At 46.8% G+C, this 19,583-nt stretch overlaps 3 protein-coding genes across 3 annotated transcripts; 2 read left to right on the plus strand and 1 right to left on the minus strand.

The window, feature by feature from the left end:
• Positions 1–641: 641 nt before the first annotated feature.
• Positions 642–3,045, plus strand: sult5a1 (sulfotransferase family 5A, member 1). Its single transcript, XM_057025253.1, has 6 exons — positions 642–1,228; positions 1,357–1,577; positions 1,659–1,785; positions 1,855–1,952; positions 2,036–2,216; positions 2,421–3,045. The coding sequence occupies exons 1-6, from the start codon at positions 1,108–1,110 to the stop codon at positions 2,552–2,554; spliced, it is 882 nt and encodes a 293-aa protein (XP_056881233.1). The 5' UTR covers positions 642–1,107; the 3' UTR covers positions 2,555–3,045.
• A 1,398-nt stretch (positions 3,046–4,443) lies between these two features.
• hp (haptoglobin) lies at positions 4,444–7,213 on the minus strand. The gene is made up of 4 exons (XM_057025509.1): positions 7,058–7,213; positions 6,857–6,939; positions 5,209–5,492; positions 4,444–5,086 (listed from the first exon to the last, which is right to left on the minus strand). The coding sequence occupies exons 1-4, from the start codon at positions 7,060–7,062 to the stop codon at positions 4,523–4,525; spliced, it is 936 nt and encodes a 311-aa protein (XP_056881489.1). The 5' UTR covers positions 7,063–7,213; the 3' UTR covers positions 4,444–4,522.
• Positions 7,214–8,820: 1,607 nt separating this feature from the next.
• Positions 8,821–15,549, plus strand: LOC130521713 (trace amine-associated receptor 8b-like). The gene is made up of 3 exons (XM_057025452.1): positions 8,821–9,053; positions 12,418–12,767; positions 12,923–15,549. The coding sequence occupies exons 2-3, from the start codon at positions 12,491–12,493 to the stop codon at positions 13,819–13,821; spliced, it is 1,176 nt and encodes a 391-aa protein (XP_056881432.1). The 5' UTR covers positions 8,821–9,053; positions 12,418–12,490; the 3' UTR covers positions 13,822–15,549.
• Positions 15,550–19,583: the final 4,034 nt, after the last annotated feature.

The raw sequence follows: 19,583 nt of genomic DNA on the forward strand, positions 1-19,583 counted from the left end.
ACAACGGTAGCATTAGCATTCTGACGGCAATCACAGATGTGAGTTAATGAATAATCCCGCCTCAACGCGTCAACAAATTTGGTTCATTTCTTTAGAAAAGTGTGAGCATTTTTACCATTTAGCCCCTGTTTTGATTTTCTGAGCTGGTGTCAGGAGCGATGAAGAGCGATGAAGAGCGACTCCGTCGTGGTTCAAGCTGCAGTGGTCTGAGACCCTGCTGGTTCTACACAACCGACAGTTAAGCATTAATGTGAATATTAGTTATTAAGTCCAGCTTTTTGTTATGTGGAGCCACTTATCTTTGTCAGGGTCACTGTCAAGGACCAGAGCCACAGCTATCACACGTGGGAGGGAGGAACCAGATGTGATGGACACGCTACACACACCCGTTACTAAAAATCAAGGATAATTACGCTTTAGACACAAGACGTGTTTTACGTCAAATGTCTTTCTTCCTAAATAGGTTCCCAGGTTTCTGTTTTAGGTATTTAAACACTGCAAAACAGGTCTAGATCCTAGTGTCTTTATGAGTGTCTTTATACAATGGTTAGTTCCCACTACGTCATTTAAATGGACAGATGTTCCATGTGTCCTCAGATAGAGGACAAACGATATCAGTCAACTGTCCTAATAATATCAGGATGTTCAGAATAATCACATCAGTGCTGATATTTAGCACAACAGCGGTCGATTGTCATCATCTTTGGTAGGTGGAGTTCCTCAAACCAGTTAACAGTACTAAAGACATTATGATTTCTTCCTTTATTTATTCATTTGTTTGGCTTCACCAACACAAATAGTTCTGTAACCAGCAGGGAGACGGGCTGTTAGACCACCTGGACAGCGGAGTGATATTGTCTGTAAAAAGTCCCAGTGCTGTTGTCTTCTGGCTCTTGGAACGTCTCATGCCCAATCTAATTACTTGGTCAGAACTTCCTGGTGTATCATTAGCCTGTCTCCCGGGGACTAACTTACTCAGGCAGGTGGCCACGTCAGTTTGTCTCAAGAGGAAGTGGAGACGCAGCTATAAAAGAGAAGAGCAGAAGAAGAGAGAAGAGCAAACACGTACGGGACAGGTCCAGGTGGGAATCGGCTCGGAGGGCTGCCATGGAGTCGTTTGGTGGTGTTTTGTTTCCCGGGGGGTTGCACACCCAGGAGTCGCTGAAACTGGCCGTGGACTTTCCTTTCCAGGAAACTGATGTCCTCATCGTCTCCTATCCAAAGTCAGGTCAGAGTCTGGGACGCTGTCCTAAAGCGTGAGACACTGCCGAAGAGCTGAAAGATTCTGTCGTGGGAATTATTGACTTTTTTAATGGATTTGCTGGAAGTGAACGATGGATCTTGTTGTCTCACCAGGCACCACATGGATGCAGGAGATTATCACTCTCATACTGGGCAGAGGAGACCCCCACCTGTCCCACACCGTCCCAAACTGGGCTCGGGCCCCCTGGCTGGAGCACCATTATTTTGCTGAGTTGCAGGAAGCCTCATCGTCCCAACCTCGAGTGTTCACCACACACTTGCCTAATCACCTGCTGGTCCCTGCCCTCCAGGAGCCACCAGGGTCCAATGTTAAGGTCATTATAATATTCAAATAGCTCTGAAACCGCTCTGGTTTCAAACTCAGACTGGTTCCCTGATCGGTGTGTGTGTCACAGGTCATCTATGTGAGCAGAAACCCCAAAGACGTCGCCGTGTCTTTTTACCACTTCCACAAACTGGCCGCCTTCCTCCCAGAGTTCAGCACGTTTGAGGAGTTTTTGCACCACTTCCTGGACGGCAGACGTGAGTTAAAAGTTCAAAGACTTCAAGAGCAGCTGCCGAACGTGTCAATCGGTCCCTGTTGTGTTTCAGTGTGTTACGGCTCGTGGTTTGACCACATTAAAGGCTGGACCGACCAGAGAAGAGCTCCAAGCAACCTGCTCCACGTCACCTACGAGGAGATGTCGCTGGTAGACCAACATGGGTTTGATTCCAACAATGCAGCTCTTCTTTCTTTCCAGTTTCAATGTTTCCTGCTGTGTGTCGTGTCCAGGACCTGAGTGGCACCATCCAGAAGGTGAGCTCCTACCTGCGGCGCCCCCTGGTGGAGGATGAGGTGAACAGCTGTGTGAAGCACTGCAGCTTTAGCAGCATGAAGGTCAACAAGATGGTCAATTACAGCCTGGTTGCAAAAGACATAATGGACCACAGCAAAGGTTCCTTCATGAGGAAAGGTGAGGCCTCCCCTCTTATCCACAGACAAAGCAGACTAGAAGATATTGATCATAAAAATGTACACGCTGAGCTAATGCAAACAAAGCTGTTTGAACCTTATGTAACTCTTATATTCTTTAAGCTTGAAAATTGAGACTTTTTAAAAAAATAGTTCGCACAAATCAAAATTTGTTTCGCTGCTTCGTTCTCCTGCAACAATCCAGGTAAAGTTGGAGATTGGAAAACCATGTTCACAGAGGAGCAGGATGAATATTTTAACAGCGTCTTCAAATCCAAAATGGACGACTGTGCGTTGGATTTTGTGTGGGAGGAGCAGCAGAAGCCACCACAGGACTGATCAACAGATCCTACAGAGGAGATTAAAAAGGGCATCGCTAAGTGACACCAGGCGTGGTGTCCTGATGGTGGGTTTCCTCTGATATATTAGCCGTTCGCTCGGCTAATTACGTAATGACGGGCTCGCTGCCTCCGTACACGAACGCACCCACTAATGACCTTATTTAATGTATGAAAGTATTTCTCCTTTTTCACCGAGAGAACAATGAGACGGTTATGTAAGACACAGTAACGGGCAGGTCAGAGATAAAGACCGTCGGCCATCTTTGTGCTTCCTGCCATTCACACAGTCAAGGTGAGGCGCTGCCTCGTGTGAGGGACGGTTCGCCGGACCGGGCCGGGCCAGCACCTGTCCTCCCCATTTTTCTCCTTTGTTTCCTTCATTCCTTTCTTTAAATTCCTTGTGTACCTCTCAGGAGCTGTGATGAAAACGGCATAAGCGTGAATTCATTAAAATAAAGCTCAAATTCTCTTGATCTTTTTTTCCCTCCACCTCCTCTCGTTCATCTTTGTGACTTTTTCTTAACGTGGACTGAATAATCAAGTTGACAAGGGCTCATGTGTTCCTGCATCAGCTGCAGACAGAACGCGTGCGCGTGGCAGAGGCACGGGCGTGCGCACGTGCTTGAGGTATTCAAGTTCTTTGCGGCACACACAGATTCACACGTCGCGGCCATGTGAGAGGCTTCTTCACACCTCTGTCCACCCTGCTGAGGGGAAGGAGGTTGAAGGGTAAAACTGCCGTCAGTGGAACCGTCTCGGGTCACGCTGAACTTCTCGTCACTTCTCTGAACCAGGAGCCGGGGCGGCTAAAACCCAGTTGTGCCGTCGCCTGCATGGTCTCGGTTGTGTGGAGACGGCCAGAAAATCAACCCAGATGTTTGGACGTCATGTCGGAGAAGCAGTAAAATGTCACCCAGCCTCTGTTTCGGCGCTAACCTGAAAGTTTCAGCACCTTAAATCAGCAACAACCGTTCCGACGCTACACCGCGGCAGCGTGGACGAGACCGCAGGCGTGACTCACCGCTGCATGACGCGTGGCAGCACAATGAGTTGGGCTCGAGGACAGCGGCGACCTTGAGCTGTGAGCTAACATCTCGTCATCGCCACAAAACACTTGGACGCTGCTTCAAATCACGCCTTCGCTCTCGTACGTCGGCACCGTTTATAACCGTGACAACGGACCGTCGGCTGGCTGATTCATGCAGACCTCGCAGTTTCCATCCTTGCTGGTGGGCTCGTCTGTTTCCCTCTGTTTCTCCAGGTACAGTTTAATCTCAGCAGGGGCGACCAAACCTCTAGGAGAAGTTGGGGTGTACCTGGGCTGTTCCCGGTGCATCCCAGACCTCCCTGGGGTCTTCTCTTGACTGAACACTCCTGAAACACCTCCACAGAGACATAACTGGGGACCCACTGTTACCAGGCAGCCTGAAACCTCTCATCTACCCTCCGTCACATCCACAGAAATACCTGAAATGATGAAGATTTCAGCTCAAGGCTCAAAGTGTTAGTTTTTGATTGAGAGAAAATGTACAGCTTTTTGTTAATCTGTGAAATCTTTAGTTTTCCAGTTACGGACGAGTACAGAGTCCCCTCAGCAGCTGAGTACACACGGCCGCTCAGTCCTCCTGCGTAATGACCACAAAATCATTATCAGGAGTACAAAGTGTACGCCTGGATAGGGAACACAATCAGCAACGGCGTGGCGTCAAAGAGCAGACAGCACCACAGTCAGTGGAGCCAGCAGCACTAAATGGCTAAATCAATAAGAATGAATTTCTCATTTGATACATTGATACTCTGGATTCCTCCCACAACTCAAAATCAAGCAGCGTTTTGTTGCCTCAGAGGTCCCAGGTGCTAAATTTTACAGAAATACAGAAGGCAGAGTCGAGCCAGGCCTCTTTATTCATGTATTGAAGGTTTAATCAGTGCATTTGTCCCCACAGTCGGAGGAGATTTCTCTGCGTTATTGCTGCCAGGAATACATTTTGGCCATCGTCTGAGAGCGGACAGCTTGGGAATTCTGCGTATCTCCTCTGGTGACTTTGTGAATCCAGGGCAAATATGAGGAAATCTTCATGTAGACTGCGTACTTGTGCAACCTGCAGGGTTTGTCATAGGAGAGGATCCCCGCAGCGTAAATATCCCCAGTTTCGGCGTCTTTGACAGCCAAAGCGCCGCCCGCGTCACCAAAGCAAACGTTTTCCTCCAGCCGGCCGGATACGGTGCAGAACATGCTGTCATCCACCGTTGGCATGAAAGCTCTTTGTTCATATTCAGCTTTGCAGGTGGAGTGGCCGACCAGGGGGAGTATGAGGTGCTTGAGCGATGAGGCGAGGTTTAGGTAGACCCCCCAGCCCCAACCAGCGATCGCCCCTGAGCCCTCAGTGCTGTCTGGCAGGTCCTGGCCTCTCTCTGGCAGGGGGATGGGGGTCACTTTGTCGCTGATGACCACGGGCTCCTTCAGCTGAATCAGAGCCAGGTTGTTGTCCCAGTCGGACTGATTCTGGAAGTGTGGATGGAGAATGACCTGGAGGGGACAAAGGTCAAAAACAAGCTAGCATCTCTATCTCTCGCTTTTAAAAAACAAAACGAAAGAAAGACGTTCATTTCCTGCTTGCGTTCTGCTTGGTAGCTTCATTCGGGTCTCACCTTCTCCACAGCGACCTCGCTGGAGGCCTTGGCTTCACTCCGCCCCGAGATTCCCAGGTAAACTTTAGGGATGAGGGGATTTTTCCTCTGGGTGTCCTGTCGACTTTTGTTCAGGAAAAGGTTCCTTCCAGCTGTCAACACCCAGCGGTCTGAGATGAGAGCGCCACCGGCATAGCCTCCGGTGCGAACGTTGTCGCTGAGGTAAACCATGGCCTGCCAGGGAACCAGAGGAGCCAAAGTTCCCCCGATCATTCTCCTAGAGCGCAGGGGAGTGACCCTAGATGCTGAGACACACACAACCGTTTTAATGGACGCCATCTGCATATAATCTGTAATGTCGAGCTTTTGTTCACCACATTCGTGCCCTCACTTGAGTCAAACATCTGCCAGGTCGCAACATTTGAACAGGAGGTTACTGCAGCACTGCTAATCTTTGTGTTTCTGCTTGAGCAGAGGGCCGCTCTTAGATGACGTCCATTATTAATGCAAGCGCTACGCTACAGTAAACTCTGGAATAAGGACCTGTGCGCACGCAGCTCTGCACTCCTGGACGTCTCTGTAGACTTTATTTATCTGCTGGAGAGGTCATTTAGCGTTTGTGTGTGATCGTTGGGTGTGAGAGCCGGCTGAAGTTACTGAAATATCTCCGTTAAAGGTGATGAATAAATAAAAGTGCAGCAGATGTCTGAGCCTGATATTAGGAGCATCTCGCTAGTTTTACATGATGCGTGCGTTAGGGTTGTTTGCTGTTGTTTACTGTTATTTCATGGAAATCTGCTGCTGCTCTTGTGATGTTTTCAGACATGATGTGTAGTTTTAACTGGTCTATGATTCTTCACATTGAGGGGAACAAAGAGAACTTAAGAGGATTTATTCATTAAGAATCAGCTTGTTTGTTGCTGGATGACAGTCAGTGACCTCTGAGCACTGGAACAGCCTTTTAATCAAGTCGCTCTGCTGATTTTGTTTTCAGGAGCGGTTGAGGAGAGCTGGGTTTGAATGATTGAGGAGGAGAAGGTGAAATATGTCAGATTTTTCCAGGATGGAAACCAGGAAAAAATGCAGCTGACCTATAATTTTGATGAATAAGGAAGCGAACCTTATTTTTACGCACCTGAACAGCTGCTTCTGAGGAGGTGGTACAGAAATTTGTATGTAGAAGTTGAAAGTTATTTTACATTAATTTAAGGGGCCAACGCAGCCGACAGTCGATGTGTTTAAAATGGTTTCTGATTTTCAGCCTATTTACACATCATTCTTTTGCTGAACAAACTCTTTTTAAGCTGATAAATGTAACAAAAAAGGGGGAAAGAAATCAGCCTCTTTTTTCTAGCCAACAGATGATTCAGATTAAAGTCTCACTTATGTGAAGTTAATTTTTTTTGTTAATAATGCAACAGTACCTGGTTTACAGGGGCTGTTATTAAATTATGCATGTCACATTTTACCTGTTACTCTACAGATTTGTGTTTTACTGCCTGAGTTCAGAGGGTGAAGAGCCACCAGAAAGCCACAACAAATAGACATTTCACCACTGCTGAAGCTGCAAACCCACAAACGAACACATGTGATCTGGACGACAAGTGCTCTTTGATTTAAACCCTTTTAGGTCTTTGGTGTCCCTTGGGGGTGTTTTTGGGCGTCTCACCTGACAGTTTCAGTCCGTCATCCCTGTGAATCCCATCAGCCCGACAGGACCAGGCGGTCAGGAGGAGCAGAGACAAAGAAATCCTGCAACACACCACAGTTTCCTGCTCTTTACGGACAGAAACCTTAATAACTGATAAGGTTTTTAGTCCAGAAAAGGCCCAGTTTCATATCCTTTACAGCATAGACATGTTCAACTTACCACATTTTGTCCTTTTGGTGGGGACTGTCTTCAGTGCTGCTGTCGCTTCCTTTGTGTGTTCCACACAGGAGGGATATTTATATCCGCTGGGAACTTTCTGAACATTTCTGTGTGGAAATGTGGATTTGCACAATCTGAAACTAAATAATTGTGAAATGTAACTTTCCATCACTTGGAAGAACATCCCAACATTTGTCAACAAGACCACTGCTACAAATCCAATTTGTTCTTCCCAAAGCCGTGTTTCGTCACACTCCTGAAACCTTTGCTCAGTCAAAATAAATAATTCTGGTTCTGATCGTTACGCATCGGCCGGCGCCAACATTGCAACAGTGGGATGTCTCACAAAGGTCGTGCTGAGAGCAGGCAGAACAAAACAGACCGTTTCACCTCAATTCCAGGCAGCAAATAGTGACGGGAAATTCCAGTGGAAAAATCCAACTTTCTATTGGACGATTACTACTAATTAAATTAGCATTTTATTTTAATTAAAGAGAGATTTTAAACCTTTAGTGGTGACAGCAGTGTTTAAAGCAAATGTTCCTGTCAGTCACTCACAGTAAGGCCTTTTTCCTCAACACATCCTCTAACTATCCGGTAAGAGCCGGAATCCCAGTATTCTCCAACATTTCTCTCCTGATCCACAGGATTCTTATCACACGGTGCCATGGAGCTGTTTAATCATGCACGCAGAGTCATCCAAAACGAAAGCTTGATTAAAACAGTCGTTTCATGTCGCTCGCGTGACGAAAGCATCAAAGCGCACTCAGAGCCGTGGGCGGTTTTGATTGGATCAGACGTAAATGGGCTCTTCAGATGAGCTCGTGGGAGCAGAAGGTCCCAGGTCAGTGGGAACCCAGCAGGCAGAGACAAAGAAGCGCAACAGCTGGAAGAGCAATGCAGCTGTGCAGCGGGTGTCTGGTGTCCTGCACTCAGTGGAGGTACAGGATGATGGTGCGCCTTCCTTTTATTTTAGCAACCAGTCACACACACTCCTACCCCGAGTGTGTACTTCAGGAGCCACTTGGTTTCAGTAACACAGCACATGATCCCAGATCGTTCAGGTGGAGCTCAGAGATCTCAGGGATGGAGAATGCAGATGCTTTTGTGTCAACTGTGTTTGATGTGTAAGGTTGTGAGCGTGACGTACGAACATATGAAATAAATGAAGCAGTTCACACCGTGAAGGACAGAAGCAGCTGCATCATTTAAAGCCTCTAAAGCCTCAGCCAGAGCTCACGCTGTATACATGCATATGTGGAACAGCCGGAAACCTTCACCGTACACGCACATATTCTTGACACATGATGCTGCTCCCCTTTCTCTCTTCCTTCATTCTCTCCTTTGTTATTGACTCCGAGCCTGAGCTTCTATTTCTATTTCAAGGTCTCAAGCAGTGAATAACTTCAGCCTATATCGCGGAGCTCCTTTTATTTAACCACACAGAAAACACGGCGGCAGCAGCAAATCCTTTCATCTGTTTCCCAGTGTTTAAAAGGGGAAGAATTGATGCAAATGAATCAAACAGAAACAGATGGATGAATTAAGGAAAAAAGAAGGGAAAATGAGCATGGAGTTCCAAAGAAATAGCGGCCTCTGAAGGGGGGGGGGGGGGAGGGGGGCAGGGGGTGTAGGAGGTTGCCAGGAGGCTGGATGAGAGGGAAGGAGGAGGAGGCTGTGAACTTTACCTTGAAGCTCTGGTGGGAGAGCAGCGCGTGTGATAAGGACTGAAACAGGGATGGGGGGGGGGGGGGGGGGGGGGGGTTGAGCGGTCCACTCAGCACAGGGAGGTGGAGACTGAAGCAGAGAGTCTGTCAGAGGGGCTGTGTGCTCCTCAGGAGAAGGAAGGATGGGGAGGATTCAGCTCCACGTTCTTCTTCAGAGGATTGTACCTCCAGCAGCGCAGCCTCTGAACCCAGATGCTCCTTTCTCCTCCTTTTCTCTCCTCTTCTCTCCATCAGCTGCTGCCTCCTGGGTCAGAACTGCAGGAATGTTGGTAAGAATGTGTTTCCTCCTCATAGCTCTGCTGTTACACGCTGCCTTCATCAAACGGGAATAAATTATTAAACATATATGTATATTTTAAAGAAGGTGTCTCAGGCTGCACGCATACGCAGTTTTATACGTGCACTTGCTTACCTTGTATAACACTGATGTAATGAAGGTTCACATTTTATGCTCCCATTTCAACATTTTTACAGTGGTGATGACTTATGAGTAATACTGAGTAATGAGGAACAATATTATGCTCATTCTAAAAATCAGAGGAAGCTTTGTTAAAAAAAACAGAATCTTTTAAATAAGAAGCTGTTTAAGAGAATATTTCCTTCAGTAGAAAACAGTTAAATCAACATCATATGAAACCAGTCGCACCGTTAATGCAGCAAACTTCGCTTTGTGCGTGATGTTTCTCTGAAATTTATTCAAAATTGTAAAAATTCAACTTAGTTACGCGCCAGTGTTTAAAATCACAAGTCTACGTTGAGTATAAATTGATAAGAATCAAATGATCACACTGTCAAATGTGAACTCAGCAGTGAAGAAATTATGTTTTGATAACTGCAATGTAAAAGTCTAATTCTTAGCTATCTTTTTTTTTTAGGATATATTATGTTTATATCATGTTTGTTTTCTGAAAATATTGAAAATATGTGGGTTAGCTTGGTGGGAAATCTATGCTTTTGCAAATGTGTTTGAATGAGTCTAACTGTTTATCAAGTGACATTGCAGATCAACAGTGACATTTGGTAACAGATGCACATCAGGAGTAGCAATAAATCCGTGGTACTGTGGCCCCTCTGTGTATCTGCTTAGATTTATTACAAATAAATAATCCCCCCTCTAAATCCTGTTTAGAAAAACGGACAAAGGGTAAAATTAAGGGGGAATGTAACCCCTGCGTTGTATCGTCCTCAGTGGAGGAAAGTATATTTGTTGTAATTAACCGACTGTCCCGTAGGGGGCAGCAAACTGTGTCGCTATTATTTATGATAATGCCTCAGTATAACATTGGACAAGAAAAAGCAAAATAACCGTACAGCTCTATCGTAGGTGAGGCTTTTAATTTAGAATCGTAGGGTCGTGCATGAAGAGTTGGTTTAGAAAACACACACACTCACACACACTCACACCAAACGTGCACATATACAATGTCACAAAGTTGTCTTTCTTCTCATGTGCCATGACAGTCAGCTGCAGGCAGCCCCAAGCCAGCCTGCCCATTATTATTGCACATGACCCCTCTGTTTGCTGGACAACCTGGCCTGACAGCCCTGACCGAGCCCCCACGGTCTCCCTGCATATGCCTGAACTGTCACTCAGAGACACAGCCCTGTCAGAGGGAATCCACTGCACGCATGAGAAACAACCTAAACGCATCCAGCCAGCACAGCAGAGAACATCAGGCTCTCTTCATGCACTTAAACCAAACATTACCTTGTAAATAAACACCTGCTTTAGCTCAAATATCCCCTAGATGGTGGATATTGGGGAAAAATTTAAGGTTAATCACAATGATGGTGAGTCCTAAATCTATATGCAATAACACTTTTGAATTTGTGATAAATCAATGATAATAAGCAGTTGGCACTTCCTGGTTAGATCCAACCCCCCAAAGGTGCATCTCCAACCTGCAGAACAAAAATGGTCTAAAATCTTTTTTTGTTTGATTACTGGCTTCATGAATCTATTCATCCACAGTTTAACAGTAACCAGACAGAGAGAAATTCTGGACTTTTGTTCAACTTCTTGGTGTCATTTAGCTCCATTTCAGAATTACACATTGAAAAATGTAAAGGTTACACGTTAAAACTTGATTCTAGAGCCAGTTGATGGTACGAATGTTTCATTTCTGTCGTGAACAAATTTCAATCCATCAATCAAGGTTGGTCAGTGAAAAAAAAAGCAACATATAAAAGAGGAAATTGTTTCTGAAACATTAAGATAAGGTCAGAATATTTGGACTATTTTTGTATTTGCATTTAGATTGAATATAGCCCCCCCCCCACGCTGACGTGTGTCTGACGCACGTCTTGGGCTTTGACCAGATGCCGGAAATTATAAGACCACAGCAGCCATGTTGTTTCCAGCCTCCCGTCTCTCCTGGACTTGGATCTAAAGTCAATATAATTTCTAATTACAGGGGACTAGAATATTCGCAGGTTTTCATGTAGCAGGAAGTAAATGGAATTTCTCACGTGCACATGCATTGTTGGTGTGCACGTGTGGTCAGCTACTTGTCTCCCTGCGCCCGGGGTCTTGCCTCAGGTCACACCTGTCATCCTCAGTCAGGTCAGGTGAAGCTAAAATAGCCCCTTAATGAGGCTGCAAATTCCTCCAAGTATAGAAGTTCTGTTTGGAAATAAACTGTCAAATTATTCCGTCAATGATTTACATTTAGCTCAAAATGCATTTTTTTATGGGATGAATAATAATTAGCCTCATAAAACACAAGAGTAGCTGAATAATTAAATAAAATCGCAGTGGGAAATGAGCGAAAGAGAGAAACACGGCACGAGCGCTGACTTATAATTGACGATCACTTGATCTTGTTGACTTGGAGCTATTTTGTTTGAATTTATTTATAGTCCAAGCTCGTTTAAAAAATGTTGGCATTTCATCATTGCAGATTTCTTCAGGATTCAGAAATGCTGAGTGAATGTTGGGACAATTTAGAAACACAGTCCCTGATAAAATGTACTTCCTGAATCACAGTTCCCAGCTTTGTGGCATGTTAGCAGCAATTTGAAGTGTTTCTGTCTGTGTGTTCAACTCTGAGCTCCGCACGTGTCCACCCCTCTTACCCTTTTTCCTTGGATGTGTGCACCTTCCTGTTCTCCAACCCACTGAACAGATGAATGACTGAAGGACGCTGTGATTTAGTTGTCAGCTAAAAAGGACATTTGGTACTGAACTTCCAGTTTCAGCATGAGTACTGACAGCACTGAGGTGCACATACCCGTGCACGTGCACCGAAGCGGCTACAGGACACATGCAGTCTTAGATGGAGCGTTGTCGATGGGAAAACCACTTTCATTGGCTTGGTAAAAAATCCCAGAACCCAATGTGCATTCAGAGACACGTGCAAAAAAAACCATAAACCCCAGAATGTTCTGGATTTGAGCAGCGGCTTAATGTCTGCTCCACTGGAACAAACAATAATAAACCACTGAAGCAAAAACCTTCTGGGTGGTCAAAATAAACATATACCTGAAACTCATATTAGTTATATTATATATATTTGTTTGATGAACATCTTCATTGACACAGCAGATAAAACAGTATATTATATTAAACTAAATATATGTGACCATGTGTGTTTGTATTATTGAAAATAACATTGACTCACTCGTCTCTCTCAGAACCAACCGCCTCCAGGACATGGTCTCCTGAGTGGTCCCCCCACCTGCTCACCCTGAAGCCCAACCCTGGACCATGACTGCGCTGCCTGCTAACGTCAGCGTCTGCAGGAGCGCCGCCGCTCTGCTGCCAACGCCGGACCCTCTGCTCAACCTGACAGCCGCCGTCCAGGCCGCCTCAGGCCAGCCGCTGGCTCCTCTCTGCACCCGCTGCTGCTGCGGGTTTCTCAACCGCTTCTTGACCGTGGCGTTCATGGTCAGCCTGGCCTTCGCCATCGTGGTTGGGAACGTGATCACCCTGACCGTCTTTGTGCAAACGAGGCAATCCCGAACGCCGCAGGGATACCTGAAAGGTAAATGCGCTCGCCGTTTTCCCACTGCGAGTCTGTTTCTTAAGCTAAATATGAGTAACCTGCCCTAAATGCAACATTTGATAACAATGCTAAGCAACAGAAACAGATATAAGGCCACAGCTTCTGAGCCCGTGTGTCGTTTCCCTCTCTGACAGTGTCTCTGGCCATAGCAGACATGATGGTGGGCGTCCTCGTGGTCCCCTTCTCCGTCTACACTGAGATCTCTCTGATGGTCACCAATACTCTCCCAGTTTGGTACCAGGGCATCTCCACCTCCTTGGCCATCTTATACCGGCGGGGGGGTCTTCTCAACCCCTGGCAGCCCTGCATGTTGATCGGCCCCGTGTTCGCCGGGTGCACCTTCGTCTCCATCAGCACCATCTTCCTGATGACTCTGGAGAGAAGCGTGGCCATCCTGCGGCCGCTCCACAAGGACGCCTTGGTGACCCGGAGGAGGACGCTGCTCCTCATCCTTCTCTCCTGGGTGGCGAGCTTCCTCCTGGCCATCGCGCCCCTCATCTTCAGCAGTAATTTCACTCTGGAGTATAACGGTTGCAGCCGCATGTGCAACTACGCGCCGCTCGTGTTCGGGAGCCGGCCGCCGCCGGACGCCAATATTTTACTCTTGTTCCCTTCTTTTGACTTCACGCTGCTCGGAGGCACTTTAGTGGTGAACATCGTCTCCTTCACCAGCATCCGACGGTACTCCCAGAAACGCAAACTGCTGTCAGAGGGCAGCCTGAGTGATGCAGGCGGGGGGGCAGGAGGCGGGGGATGCCCCCACAGGCCCTCCTTCTCAGACATCAAAGCTGCCAAAACCATCAGCATCCTGACGTTTGCCTTCACGGCGTCCTTCTCCCCCATCGCCGTGTTCGTGCTGGGTAACGTGGTGGGATACACCTGGTGCAACTTTTCCTTCTTTGCCTTCTGGATCCTGACAGGAAACAGCTGCTGCAACGTCATCATCTACAGCGTCAGGGACCACCGCTTCAGGAAGGGCGTGAGCCTGCTCTTTCAGCGGGACCAGTCCCCCCCACACAGCGACAAAAACTGACGCAGACGTGGATTTTTAAAAGGAATGTTTATAGGAACGTTTGGAAATTCTACCACATTGTGTTGTTTCCAAAGGCGACGTTGTCGTATCAGTGTGTCTGTGCAGTAAATAGTGTAACGATCCATCGAGCTGACGAACCGATCAGATGTATCGAGTCAACCATCTTTAACCATTTTTAACGTCCCTTTATTGTCAAAGTTCCACGTCACATCCGTTTCCAATTTGGAAAATTTAATCAGATCCAATTTTAACTGTTTTCGGGTTAGAGGATGTTGGTGAGCGGCCCCTCAATCAATGAAAAAGTCTTCGCCGATATGTTGCAGGAGGTCGTTCCGAATGTTTTTATCTAAACAATGAACAGTAGGATGACACTGAGGAGCCCAAAGATGATCGTTTAACTGAAAGTGTCATTGGACCAAAACACTTACACACACTAAAGTCCTGGTTAGCTTTGCAGCTGCGTTGATTCGGTAACCACTTATCAGGTTCACGGTGGATGAAATTTAATGTGTCTGCCAACATTTTAGAGTTTGTGGAGTTATTCATCGGTTTGAGTGGACTGTGAAAATAATCGCCCCCAAATATGAGAGATGCGCTTTGAGTTAGTCCGTAACCATTGTGCTGTAACCATTGTCCGGTGCTTTTGTTACTAAATGTGAAATAAAATTAATGTGTATTTATGAAGGACTTTAGTGAACTGGACGCCAGCCGCAGAGATTTTGCATAAAGTCTCTCATTTGCAAAAGACCTGTGTGCTGTGTTGGCCCCTTATTTCAGGATCAATTCGTTTTTATAATGTTTAAATACTCCGTTGTACATTTTGTCAATATATTTCTTTGCGTTATCTTGGAAGTGAATTTGTCATATTTGTTAACAGCAAAAACAAACGGAATATTTCATAAACCCACTATGACTTTGCCTTTAATCGCCTTAAATTGAATTGCCCTTTGGTTGTTACTCATATTTAGAGTAAATAAACCTCAACCAGTAACTCATTTCAAAATATAATACTAATAATCAGGGAACTTAAGAAGAAAATAAATATACAGGCATTAAAATAGTTTGCTGATTTTCACGGAAACAACAAACTTACAGACTTTGGTTATTTTTATAGTTCAGAAGTTGGAAAAGAAATGTTCTGCCAGTGAGATAAAAGCTGCTCTTTATTTGATGATCTATTATTGATTTATTATTGACTGTAGCGGTCGTGAAAAGGTGTCTGCAAATGTTTCACTCGGCTGTGGACGATGGGATTTGATGATGGGATCAGGTTTAAGAGGCCTCAGGAGCGACGGTTCCGCTGACTAATCTGATCCATCAAAGGCTTCAGAGCCAAATCAAAGCATTTAAAAAATACGACTGAAAGTTTGTCCCACCATCAAATATATCTGCAGATATTCACCAGCTCCTGTGGATCAGTTAAAAGCTGGATTTCTGATCAAAAGCAGGTGCGACAGAGACTCCGACAGTGCATGATGTGACTAATAAACGCATGTGATCCGTAAACGTACGTGCCATTTATTGTGAGTCAAGGACGTCACGAGTCTGGACGCACTGATTCATGTTTTCACTGCATAAAAGCCACAGAGATCAAAGCAGCAGACAAAAGAATCAGAGAAGAAAGAAAGACATTCAAATTCCTGTTTTATTGAGATATTCTGTGGGACACTGTGCTACTCTGCTTGCATATTAATTTAAAAGAAAAAAAAGTTTAACTCTGATAAATAATGTTTCTCTCTTTTTTTCCGTCATTTAATTTCCACAACCGGGCGAAGCCACAATTCCAGTGATCGCCGGTCATTCGGTCTCGACCGGGCCGAGGAGTGGGTAATCAGTTCCAGCCCAGATACCGACAAAACACGGAAGGTGATCTGTGGCGGAGCACCAGGACACCTTCAGAGCACTGCCGAGGTACCCTGGAGCAAGGTACCGAAACCCCAAACACTCCCTCAGGGCCCTGGCGTCTCGTCCGGGGCCCTGGCGTCTCGTCGGGGCCCTGGCGTCTCGTTCGGGGCCCTGCCGCCTCGTTCGGGGCCCTGGCGTCTCGTTCGGGGTCCTGGCGTCTCGTTCGGGGCCCTGGCGTCCCGTTCGGGGCCCTGGCGTCCCGTTCGGGGCCCTGCCGCCTCGTTCGGGGCCCTGGCGTCTCGTTCGGGGCCCTGGCGTCTCGTTCGGGGCCCTGGCGTCTCGTTCGGAGCCTGCCGCCTCGTTCGGGGCCCTGGCGTCTCGTTCAGGGCTGTACTCGGCCCAGTCGCAGCAACTTCCCCGTAACCCCGAATGGGATATAGTGATTAAGAAAAGAACAAGAAAAGATGCAACATTTGCACAGCAGTTTATGGCTGTTAGGATTTTAATCCATTTTTCTCCTTTTCGTGTCTAAAAAGGGACATTTCAGAAAGTTTAAAGCACATTTCATATGAACGAGCTCCGGACCGACTGATTTGCAAGTAAACAAAAAACCAGGGATGGAGCGCGTTTGCTTATTCAGAATCATTCAAATGTGGTCAAATGTCTTCGGGAGGGTGAAGCATCTGTTGTGTCTGTGAATCTCTGGGCTGCGGACGCTCCTCTGTCATACGATCTTCCAGGAAACAGCTGGGCAGCCCTCATTTCTGTATTTATTTATTTATTTTCCTGCTTTCTGCATTAAAGGGCCTCTCTGGCTCTTGGGTTACATCACAACATGCGCACACAGGCGTGCACACGACAACGCCGCGAGCCAGAGACGCTACAGACGATAGGTCAGAGCACTCATCAAGGTTATGCTGTCTGTCCTATTTCTTCCTCATCCTCTCTGGTTCTATTGTCCTGATGAATTTTTAATTGTCTCTCTAAGCACTTAGGGCAAGATATGTGTGTCAGAACCGATAAAGAACAGAGACCACCTGTGGCTGCCGCCCGTTTTTGGCTCAGCCGAGGAAAGGGCAAAGGCAGAAGTGGCTGGGAGCTGTGGCACAGCGAGGACAGTTCACTCCAGATGTTCCTCAGCATCTGCAGATACTGAAACCTCCTGCTGGGGGTTCCAGCATCAAAGCTCACAACACTATTGGGGTTTTTGTCCTGAGATCCCGGGATAATCACCAACAGAATCAACCCAAGACATTTAGAGGAAACTAAGACCCCCGGTCTCTATAGTGGTGAAATATTGATATAAAGAGGGACTGGTTCTTTATAATTTATTGGAAAAAGAGAGAGTGGATTATGCACCCGGAGACCTCAGTGGTGTCAGAAGACATGATGTCATTGGATAGGAAGTAACTCTTGACAGAATAGAAAAGACACAACCTCACTTCAGTCAGACCTGAGCAACAACAGAACCTTTCCCGTATCAATATTTAGTCATTAGACCATTAATAGAAGAATACTGGATGACTGGGGACTCCTGGAGGGGCTCCTACTGACTCTCTTTGATAAATATGAAAATGAAACCACCTGAAAGTTCCCTCCCATCTCCAAATGGTACTTCCATCCTCATCTTCCTGATGCTCACACCTCCCACCTATGTCCGCCGGATTAGTCGTCCCTGATCAACGCATGGCCCCGGTGATGTCACCAACCCCGACCTGAGCCGGGCGTAAGGACGGCCGCTCTGGTGTCACGTCTACCTGGAGTCGGTGCCTCTATAAATACACCTGCCTGCAGGGTTCATCCACAAGATCTTCAGTAAGCTCAACACAGCACTTAAGCTGAGTGGTCCTGTCACTGTGGCGGCTCCTCAAAGGCGCCATCTGTAATATGGGCTTTTCTGAAGCAGGTAGCTATTCTGGACCTTTCTGGGACAACAAACAAGAGATCCTTAATCCACCACAGTGGACTCATATTGAGATGTGAAATAGTGTTTATCAGTTTCACACTGTGGGAAAATTGTGGGATGGTAACCTGGCTCCGCAGGTCTGTGCACCCATGCTAAGGGAAAAGGTCAGGGCTTGTCTCTGATTTAACAACACCCCTTTACGCCCTTTCCTCCCAAACGCTTCCAACCAAGCAGTTAGTTCGTGTTTTGATCCTGTCTGTCCCAGGAAACATCATTCTGGATACAAACAGTGATGAAGCTTCCTCAGGGTAACGGTCGGAGGCAATGTGGCGGCGATGCATCCGGGTGAGGCGTGAAATGTCTTAAAAATACATTTTGCAAACGCAATCATGCAGGAAAATCCCTCAGCTCCCTGTTAGACATCTGTAGAGTTTCAACACCGATGGACCTTTCAAGGGCAAAGGTCAGCCAAAAGGTGGCCGTGAGGCCTTCATCATAACCACAAAACTACCCTCTATCTGCTTTCTCCCCTAAGATTTTCACCTAGAGGACATGTTGGATATGTTAAGCAGCAGAAGGTGCCGAACCCATGTGGCACCTTCCCACGAGGCTCCTCAGCACCGGCTCTGTTTCCCATGACACCATAGTGCAGCTTGTCCAGGGTCCTCATCTAAAGGTGGTCTGAAACTGTCGAGGCACCGTTAGCATGTAAACACAACTCTTTATTCACCTGGGAGTAAAGTTTGCTTCACTTCCCTTCTCGCCAGTCTTAACACAAACAATAGTGTGGAAAATATAGAAAAAATGCCAATAAAAAAGAAGAACGGCAACTCATCAATTCTGGTGCCTTTTTTTTTTTTTTACTGTGGACGAGCGAGTTTCCTCCTCAGGGTGGCCGGGCTCAGCCTTAGAGATAGGGTGAGAAGCTCGGACATCCGGGAAGGGGCTCGGAGTAGAACCGCTGCTCCTCCACATCGAGAGGAGTCAGTTGGGGTGGCTCGGGCATCTGGCTAGGATGCCTTCCGGACGCCTCCCTTTAGGGGACATGTCCCACCGGGAGGAGGCCTCGTGGCCGGCCCAGGACTAGGTGGAGAGATTACACCTCTCGCCTGGCTTGGGAGCGGCTGGGGGTTCCCCCGGAAGAGCTGATGGAAGTGGCCGGGGAGAGGGCTGTCTGGGCATCCCCCCTGAAGCTGCTGCCCCCGCAACCCCAATCCGGATAAGCGGCAGAAAATGAAACGAAACGAGCGTAGCTATTTCACTTTTGGGCAAAACTGGGATGTCTACTAACAGATTCATGTCTGTGGTTGACACGTGGGTGTGTGTGATGACACACGTGGGTGTGTGTTGACACGCGTGTGCGTGTGTGTGTGTGTGTTGACACGTGTGTGTTAAACAGCGGTGACTGTTTGGGGCAGCGTCTTGTCATTTCTGTTTTCTTCCATCACACCTGTGACTCTGTTGCCAGGGACATCAGAGTTCTGCACCGCCGTCAGCAGGAGAATTATTGGTTGTTGTCATTAGACGCAGTGCAGCCAAGGCCGGAACGCTCCCACCACCACCTTCTCCATTTTAGAGGTATGACGGTAATAACATCCTTCAGAGCATCCTTCAGTTTTGATGCCCCTCCCCTCTGTCTGCATGCCCAGCAGCAATGTGCTGTGGTAACGCTGGCAACCACTTTCTTTTTTAATTATTGAAAGAAAGCTAATGGAAAGCTTACCAGGCTCACCCAATTAATTTCCCATTATTTATTTATTTTAGAATCCATATTTTAATTAAGTGTAACACACATGTGAGGCAGCAGTAATGGCAGCACAGCTTCATAGAAAGACTGAATGTTCTGCTGACATCAAATCAGTGAGCAGAATTCCAATATTGGCCCTCGTATCTTTTTGCTTTTTTAAATGAATAATTCATTGGTGCTGAAATGTTGAACACAAAGAGAAGCTAAGCTGGAAACTTTTCTGAATTATTGCGACTATTTTCCATTTCCCCACCTTCAAATGCA

Source organism: Takifugu flavidus, chromosome 2, assembly GCF_003711565.1.
Source record: "Takifugu flavidus isolate HTHZ2018 chromosome 2, ASM371156v2, whole genome shotgun sequence".
Taxonomy (NCBI): Eukaryota; Metazoa; Chordata; class Actinopteri; order Tetraodontiformes; family Tetraodontidae; genus Takifugu; species Takifugu flavidus.